General features: G+C 37.7%; 1 protein-coding gene across 1 annotated transcript; it reads left to right on the top strand.

The window, feature by feature from the left end:
• Positions 1-1,249: 1,249 nt before the first annotated feature.
• LOC110462244 lies at positions 1,250-9,881 on the top strand. The gene is made up of 2 exons (XM_021516128.1): positions 1,250-1,328; positions 4,887-9,881. Exon 2 carries the CDS (start codon positions 4,918-4,920, stop codon positions 6,919-6,921), a length of 2,004 nt encoding a protein of 667 aa, XP_021371803.1. The 5' UTR covers positions 1,250-1,328; positions 4,887-4,917; the 3' UTR covers positions 6,922-9,881.
• The last annotated feature ends 392 nt before the right edge of the window (positions 9,882-10,273 follow it).

Genomic DNA, 10,273 nt, shown 5'->3' with positions numbered 1-10,273 from the left:
ACCAATCCAAAATGAACCTGACTCCCCTCCCTTCCCTTCCCGACAACCACCACCTCTTTCCCCACCTCAACCTGTGTATGGCACGTTTTGTGAATATATATTGCTGTTTTGTATCAGTACGTGCGTTACCATCCGCCATGTACAGGGTTATATATAATTAGCTGACGCTGTACCGTTCCCTTAGTACAAAATCCAAATATTTACATTTCTAAAAGTATACTGGTATTAAGAACAATATAACAACACTCAGCGATAAGTATATACATGTACAGATATCTGAACAACTATTATCTCAATTTACAAGTTAAGATCTACAATGTATAAAAGAATAAAGAATAAGTGAGATCAACACCTAGGAATAGACTATGAAACGTCGGAAATCTAATGGAGTCACACATTTAGGACCACCTAATCCCTTAAAGCCGAAATTTGCAGTAATTATTATTTTATTTTTGAAGAAATTATTTATTTAACAACCATTATGAAACAAGTTATTTTTGTTAGCTTATTTTAACTATATTTTTATCGGCCTGGATGTATGCAAGCAGGGGACTTTTAATAAACATCGCAAACACACACTTTTTCAAAAAATTGTTTTACACATTCATTTAAAACGAAACACAATTTTATAAAATGTAAGAAATTAAAGTCAGGTCATCACTTTCCGTACTCTAAAATCACAGAGAAATGCTTTTGAAATTCTTTTGAAGTAATTTGTTGTTGATTACAGTCACTTGCTATCAATGATAATGTATTACATTACCATAACAACAACGTAAGCTTAAAAAAAGCTACCGGCTGAAACACGTGCTAGCACCACCGTACGTACTGTTGATATCGAGATAATAATTACTGTACCGGATATGTTTCTCTTTAACACTGATTAGGAATCAATTTATTTATTTTATTCATATTACATGATATTAATGATATAATAATAAATATTTAATTAACGTGTCACACATTTAAATACATGCATGTACCATCAAATACTTTTTACAGTGTTTAAAAACTATGCATAAGAAATGTCCGGCCAGTGTTGACCTATGAGACACCATTATCACAATATTACGTATTACAATGTATATATCACAATTATATACTACATAACATTTAAACTATTACATTTTATAAAACAATACCTGAAACCAATAATAACTGAACATGAGCATACTGTACGCATACGTGTATATTTCCGGACTTCAGACGGGTGATTCGTGTATTCCGGTTTAAGATTTAGACATACAAAGGTCGAATTCCAAGGGTCAAATGATGATAAGCGTGACGAGGAAGGAAGCTGTACTGGTCGCTTAAACAAAGACTAAAACGTAAGTACACAGATAAAGAAGAACTCATGGTACATCTGTACTAAGCATATGTAAAAGCTAAATAACTTTATTTCTTTGTATGTCTTTATTTATTTCAGGAAGTATTATAAATAGAGTTGTATGACATCATAATGATAGATATATGTGAAACGAAAGTACATCATAACGAATTTATTTCCGCTCGAAAAATTAATAATTTGCTGAAATATCAATTTTTTCATCCGTTTGGATGATATCTGATATTCCTCAACAAGATATATACAATGTACATCTCTATATTCGTGATGACTTTACCAGTTATGATACCCTACGTGACAAACGTGTTACGGGATATTAAAATGGCGTCCAACGTTCCGTCCCTTCGACTGCCGCCCGTGAGGCTGGTTAGGAATACTTGTTTAGTCATATCTGGGAAACTATGCTACATAGATTATACCTGCATCACTGATGCAGCAAGTGATTTTACCTTAAGTGCATGTTCCGCGCACTGAATTTGACCTACATTATATACGCTTCATGGACTTGCTTTGGAATGCTGAATGGGGTTAAGGATAATGGTTTGGCTCATGTATGAGTAATTAAAAGTGCTACATGGATTGTAGTTCTACCCATACATTTAAAGCTCCAATGGTTTGGTTAGGATGAATTAGTGTAGCATTAGTAGCATTTATATTCTGGGTAACTATTTAAAAGTGCTACATGGATTATACTGATTACTGAAATAATGTTACGGATGTGTTTTACACATGAGGGACTCGACTGAAAGTAGTTTGCGCACTCATGATCACTCACTCGCCATTCACCAAGACGGCCGGGGTTCAATTCTCCGATCGGACAACCAAAAGGTATTGGGTCACCTGCCCCACCTTCGGTTTCCGCACGCTTCCAGGGGCAACAAGAGCAGTTAAAATAGGTTGGGAAAAGTGGTTTTATATTGTTGGAAAATAAAGAAACTATGTATTTATAAATCAATATACACGTAATTATTATTAACTGAATGTGAATGCTATAAGTTATAGGTTTACCTATCGTGCCTGTATTTGTAGGGGCTCAAACTTCAAAGGGAAATAGTGCTGATTAATAGAATCATCCCCTACCTTAAGGGTGTGACAGAGAAATCTCCAACCCTCGGGGTGATGTTTTTTGGTTGTCTAACCCGAGGCTCTGCCGAGGGTAAGACAACCAAAAAAATCACCCCGAGGGTTGGAGGTTTCTCTTTTACACCCTCAAGGTATGCGTAGGGGATGATTATTTTTCTCCCATCCTATTATTTCAGTCAGAGCTCCACCGACAGTAGTCTTCCATGTTTGTAAACAAAAACACATGTGGGGTATGCATATCGTCATTCACTTTTGATAACCTCACAATTGAACACGTGCTAATCGGCACGAGGCTATCTCCCCCTAGGGGGTGACAAGCTTATCTTTCCCGGCTAAAAAGGGAGACACGCCTGTGAAGGGTGTGATAATATATGGTCCTTTTCCTACTCATTTAAACATTATAAATAACATGATTAGACTGGTATAAAGTTAAGAGCCATCTTTCCTGTATCACTGTAATACCTTCTCCGCTGATGGTTACATGCAAGATGAGATCGAGGTTATTAAGAATCGATGACACATGGTTCAGGCTCTTACAATTGTCTCCGTCTCGGTCAAACTGATTTTCAAAAAACGGTGTATGTGTGGTGTTTGGGTTCTCTATCAGAAGACGACGAGTACCAAATGCCTTGATTTCAGTGGGTTATTTATTTCCCTGTAACAATATTTAACACACATGAGACAATATACAGAAACGAACTCGCCTAACAATACATTTATCAAATGGACAATTTACATTGAAACGCACGATACTTTTTAAAAGCTAAAGTGATAAAACAATTATTTAAAGAAGTAGCCTAGAAAACTACACATGAATATGGTTCACATAACACTGGATATAACATTTAGTAACCTACACCGAAGTAAAATATCGGTGTTAAATCAGGAAAGTATACGTATTCACCTAGCCAAATAACCACACTCATAGTATATTTGAGAAATTTACGAAAAATTATAGCAATTCCAAATAAGTTTATTATCTATTAAGTTTAGCAATAGCTTAGTTGACTTATAGCTTACTCTGTATGTGGTACCCCCCGGGGATCCACTAGTATAATCATGTTGAAAAGTTCTGTACGTATATCTCTCTATATTCTGTAAGGTAAAGTGGTACTAAATGCCATACAAAGAGCTAAAGAGAAAGGCCCTGTCAGTGTTAATTTAGAAAGAGCTAACACCAAAGATACTGATATCATACCATTTGTTACTACTTACAATCCAAATAATTGTAATATGTTTCCTGTCGTTAAACATTTTGTAAATTTTATGAAAAACAGTAAGAACATGAAGTGTATTTTAAAACAGTGAGAACATGAAGTGTATTTTTGATAAGAAGAAGATTATAAACTGTAAAAGACAACCTAAAAACTTGAAACGTTTACTATGTACATCCAAATTTGACTTGAATACCACAAATGTTGTCACTGGTGTAAAATAATGTAAGAAACCAAGGTGTGGTACATTATGTACATGTAAGATTATTATTGAATGTAAAGACTACGTTTTTGCAAATGGTTCCAAAATAGAAATTAGATCAGACATTAACTGTAATTCTAAGAATGTTATTTACTCTTTAATATGTACACAATGTGGTGAATTTTATATCGGACAGACCGGATGTGAATTGAGAATACGAATGAATGTACATAGATAACAAATGAAGGACAATGAACTAAGATTTTTAAAAGGTAGCAAATATCAGCATCAATGTTTTAAAGATGATTTTTATGTGTTACCTATTAACAAACTGAATAGCGACGATGTAGTTGCAAAAGAAATTAAAGAAAATATGTTTATAAAAGTCCTCAAACCCAGCTTGAATGCACAATGATTTTTGCAATGTATTGTATGTAGATGTTTTCTTTGTCTTGGTATTGTTTGTGACATCACTATGCTTGTTTATTTATGACGTCACTAAAATTGTTGACTATACAAATATTGATGACGTCATGCAACCAACGTTGATAAAGGCTTGAAGAAGCCCTAGAAGGCAGAAAGGCCCAGCGGACGATCTGAAAAATTTATGTTTTTAATCTGTAAGGTATATTTATATGGGGATGTTGCCTCTACGAGGAGCAGATAGGAAGTGAATAGAAAAGAAAGGATAGAGAAGCAAGCGAAGAAAACATTAACGCGGGAAACATCATGCAATGCGACAGGTGTCAGAGGTCAGTTTGTCATTGGTCAAACAGGTATACAATAACATACACAATTACGTCACACTCACATACATTCCAATCAAAACGAAAGTAACACACGAGACTAGCCGACTGCGGATGCGGAGCGCCGATTACTGATTAAATTCGACGAAACAATATTATACAAAGTAATACTGATTAGACTCAATATATTTTAACTTAATCTTAGGAATATAAAGAGTTAAAATCAATTGACAAATGTAACGAGGTGCCACATATGTATGTAGTTAATATTTTAAAATCATCTCTTTCTGTTCAAGGTAATATCGTATCAGAGACGCCCCAGTAAGTATGGCGGAAGGTGGACCACGTCATCAACCGTCGTCGATAGAAAGAGAAAGACGCCAGTCCCTGGACTCCCAGCTACTGGAATGTCCCATCTGTCTGGAGCAGCTGAGACATCCCAAGTCCCTGCCCTGTCTGCATTTGTTCTGCCAGGAATGCCTGGGAAGTTACATCACAAAAGAATTTTCAGGTAAGACGGTGTCAGCGTCTTTTTTCTCCTGTCCTGTTTGCCGGAAGGTCACTGAGCCTGTGAACCAATCAGAAGCTAAGGAAACCTGGGCCGAACAGTTCCCAACCAATCATTTTGCTGTAGAAATGATCAAACTGTCGCAGAAGACAAGTGAGCCAACAGCATGCAGACCTTGCGCAAAGAAAGGAAAAATGAATGTGCCAGTGAAATTCTGGTGCGAACAGTACAAAACTTTCTTCTGTGCAGCTTGCAAAGTAGACCACCATGACATGTTTCATGAAGAATGCGAACCGAGGGACATCGCGGACGTAAACATGTCAGCCAAAATGCGTCGAGAGGTCTCGCCTAACGATTGTGGGAAACATGATGAGAAAATAGAGTATTACTGCGAGGACCACCAGCTCCTTGGATGTAGCAAATGCATCATCGTCGACCACAGGAAGTGTGAAGTGGTAATGTCGATAGAAGAGTCGCGGGACAAACTCAGAAACAGCTCCAAGATTGATGATCTAATGGACCTGCTTCATAAATGCACAGAAGCCATGGAGACGCTGATTAAAGATATTGGCGAACAACTTCAGTCCATTTCCTATGATCAAGACACTGCACTGAAAAGTTTAACAGATCTACGCCAAAACATTGATCGGATGTTCGATACGCTACAGAAAGAGCTGACGGATAAACTGATAACACACTTTAAGGACGAAAAGGCAAATCTGGAATTATCGAGACAGCAATGTGAACGGCTGATGTTCGCTATGCAGAACACATTGACGTCATCCGAAGAAGCAACAATGACAGACAACACTGTAGGGACGATTTGTCTGTTTCAGAGAGGGCGAGCTGAGGTCGCATCCTGTAAGGGACTGATACAGGAACTGGAGAAATCGTCAGTATCCACCACCCTGAGACATGAGTATGACACGCAAACCTTCGACACAAACACCGATCTGACCATGGGGAAGATAGTTGTTGATAAACAACAGAGAAATCTGCCTACAACTACCTTGAGTGTGCCATTGTCTGAAAGACAACTGAGGATTATGGGAAAGTTCAATATCAAACTTCCTTCTGATAAATCAGACAGCTTTTCCTGTGGGATTGTATACCTACATGGTGGTTTCATTGTCTTAGGGGACTGGGCGAACAAAAATATCAAGCAATTTACAGAAAACGGAGACTTCCTATGTAACATCAGTATGGATGGGACGCCTGTAGATCTATGTCAAGTTGACGACAACACAGTAGCAGTGATGCTGCGGGAGCACACCATATGTATAGTCAGTGTGGAGGACTTAAAGTTGACCCTTACATCAACAATTAAGTTGCCAATGACGACTAAAAGATGCTATGGTATAACATACCGGAATAACAGGTTTGTCGTCGGCACAGATACATCACTTTATAGCGTATCAAGAAAAGATGGGATAACATCACAACTTCACACATTAAAAACAATGTGCTTGCACCTCGCTAGCGATCATCATAGTGGACACGTCTTTGCCAGTCTCCATACCAAAAATCCTAACGAATCTGCCGTGACTAGACTTTCAGACGGCTCGAGCACGGACGTAATGAAACCAGGGATTTTGAAGCATGCAACAGGAATAGACGTGGACAGGGAAAACAACGTGTACGTTTGTGGCTTTGATTCTCACAACGTCATACAGATGTCCGGGGACGGGACAAACGTCAGGGAACTACTGACGTCATCAGATGGAATACAGCAGCCGAGGGCGATTTCTGTATGTGCTGACAGAGTAGTGATCACAAACGGATCGCTGGATCAGAACACTGTACATGTGTTCCAGCTTGTTTAAGTCATACCAACATACCCCTCTACATGAAGTTGCGGTTTAGGTCGTACTGAAATTGAAAGTACTTTTACACTTAGTGACAAATATAGAAAACACGTTGTGAAGAAATTGTAAGTTGACTAGACAACAATTCCATGCCGCCAACACATCAAAGAAAATCGGAACGTGCACGTTAGGGGGTTACTCTTTAAAAGAACAACAGTAACCGGTCAGAAACAAAAACAACAGTAAGACATTATGATATACTAGTCTATAAGCAAGGCGAATGGGAATTTGTGGAAGGGTTACTGTTTCTACCTGTTCCTGCCATCGTGATGGCACCTGTCAAGTCAAGAGTCGCTCTAACAATATAGGCTGCGTTAGATGTTTACATTTAATAATTGCAGACACCGAGACCTTCAGTTAAAACCAGCTTATGGCGACGATCGTACAGCTTCTCACAGTAGATTGATGGGCCCGGGTTCCTCCTCTACTGTGAGGGTAAGACAGAAAAATCTTAATCCAGGGGCCAATCTTCGGGATTGTTTCACCTGAGGGTCATACATTCAAGAATGTAATCCCAAAGGTTGAGTTTTATCTGGCATGACCTCACTTAAGTAGGTGATCAGTTTCCGTCTGTCCTTTCAATGTTATGATTGAAACCAAACAACCAACCAACACAATGGGTAGACTTTTAGACGACCGGATTGCAGGAACAAGAACGTAAAAGGACCATCGGTTCCTAACAAAATTGATACCAACAACCAACTACGGTCTAGATCACTGGGTGGTTTAGTGTAGTGTTTCACTATAAGGGTTTTGTTTGCATACCAATCATGGTCTACATCACTGGGTGGTTAAGTGTCGTGTCTCACTATAAGGGCTTGTATGTATACAATGTATGGTCTACATCACTGGGTGGTTAAGTGTCGTGTCTCACTATAACGGCTTGTATGTATACAATGTATGGTCTACATCACTGGGTGGTTAAGTGGCGTGCCTCACTATAAGGGCTTGTATGTATACAATGTATGGTCTAGATCACTGGGTGGTTTAGTGTCCTGTGTCACGATAAGGGCTTGTATGTATACAATGTATGGTCTACATCACTGGGTGGTTAAGTGTCGTGTCTCACTATAAGGGCTTGTATGTATACAATGTATGGTCTAGATCACTGGATGGTTTAGTGTCGTGCCTCACTATAAGGGCTTGTATGTATACAATGTATGGTCTACATCACTGGGTGGTTTAGTGTCGTGTGTCACGATAAGGACTTGTCTACATACAAGGCATGGTCTACATCACTGGATGATTTAGTGTCGTGTCTCACTATAAGGACTTGTCTACATACAAGGTATGGTCTAGATCACTGGGTGGTTTAGTGTCGTGTCTCACTATAAAGGTTTGTCTGCATAACAACTGCGGTCTACATCACTCGTTGGTTATTCTGTAGTCCAGATACTGTTTACACTACCGGGTTGTAAGTGTACCAGATGTTCATGGCATAACCAGTCGTGTTTTACTACAAGGGTCTGTCTGCGTATTAGGTACATTTTACACCACTAGGTGGTTTAGTGTTAGACTATGGTTAGTGATATCCGGTGGATGAGTTTTACCCTATGGTCTACTGTAACCCATTGTTTGAGTGTTACCTTGTGGTTGTTTTGTGTTATCATGTGATTTAGTGTTACCTGTGGTTTAGTCTTACTCTGTGGTGGAGTGCCATCCTGTGGTTTAACGTTACCTGTGGGTTAGTGTTACTCTGTAGTTTAGTGTAACCCTTTGGTTTAATGTTACCCTGTGGTGGAGTGTTACCCCTTGAATGAATATTAGCCTATGGTTTAGTGTTACCCTGTGTTTTATTGTTATCATGTGGTTCAATGTTGTTACTCCGTGATTTAGTGTAACCCCGTGGAATAGTATTACCCTGTCGTTAAGTGTTATCGTGTGGTTTAGTGTAACCTCGTGTTTTTAAGTGTTACCCTGTTCTTTAGAATTAGTTTGTAATTCTATGATTAAATGTTACCCTGTGGTGTTGTGGTACCCTTTGGTTTAGTGCTATCATGTTGTTAAATGTTACTCTGGTTCAATGTTTCCCTATGGTTTAGTGTTACTTTGCACCAATTATTAGGTATTGATAGTTTTGTGACCAGTTGGAGCCTAAATATAGATGGAGCTACAATTGAGATATGCTTGAGTATGCAAATAGAATGTCAATTTAGCCAAACGCTTTATCCCTGTATTTCTTTCTCATATCCCTATCTAGTTCTATATACATGATGTCACTAACCATCCTATAACCAGTTACGCCGTAGCCCGTTTTTACTTTGATGTTATAAGTGACTGGAATATAGTGTGTGTTTTTAATATTAGAAACGGCTGATATCCTTTGATGCTATGAGTTGAGCGACTGAGTATAAGATCAGTGAGTGGTTAAATAAAATAAGTAACAAATATACTTTGATGTAATAAAACAAGTGACTAGTATACTTTCACATCATAAAATAAGTGACTAACATTCTTTGATATCATACAATAAGTGACTAGTATACTTCGATGTAATAAGATAAGTGACTTACATACTTTGATGAGATAAAATAGCTGACTGACAAACGTTGATGTAATAAAATAAGTGACTTGTATTCTTTCATGTAATAAAATAAGTGGCTTGAGATAAGTTGATGTTTTAAAAAAATGTACTTATATACTTTGATGTAATAAGATAAGTGACTAATATACTTGACTGCTTTAAAATATTAACTGAACATCTTGTTTATACGGCACTTACCACCACACGGCTGGTTTAATGGCTAACCTATGTATCATGGTGGTGAATCACAATAAGCAGACCGTGTTTGTTTGTTTGTTTTCTATTGTTTAACGACCACTCGACACTTTGAATCAATAAAAGCCAAACAACGATGAAAAAAATAAGCATTGACAAAAAAATGAATACATGTACATAAAAACCAGAAAGAAAAGGTTAAAATGTGTAAAAGATGTCAAAATATATCAATAACAAACGAATTGTTTATAAAAATGTATCATATCGTATAGAGATTGATTGAATGTAAATAATCATAGATTGATTGCACAGAAACTGTATCAAATAAACGTTTCATAGAGGGTACATTATAAAATCTGTCGCGTATTTGTTTGAAATCAGCGCATTCAATCATAAAATGTTTGACTGTAAATGGTTGATCACATGCATGACAGTAACGATGGTCTTCTTTCTGTAATATATAACTATGTGTGATGTAGGTATTGTCTATGCGTAGTCGCGAGAGGACAACTTCCTCTCTGCGGTCTGCACTACCTTTTGCACATGAACATATAGCTTCATTAGGTTGAATTGAAAACAACTTATTTTTCA

The sequence above is a fragment of the Mizuhopecten yessoensis genome, unplaced genomic scaffold, assembly GCF_002113885.1.
Source record: "Mizuhopecten yessoensis strain PY_sf001 unplaced genomic scaffold, ASM211388v2 scaffold10765, whole genome shotgun sequence".
In the NCBI taxonomy this organism is placed as follows: Eukaryota; Metazoa; Mollusca; class Bivalvia; order Pectinida; family Pectinidae; genus Mizuhopecten; species Mizuhopecten yessoensis.
Note: the sequence above shows the minus strand (reverse complement) of the source record. Positions and strands in the feature narration are given on the sequence as shown.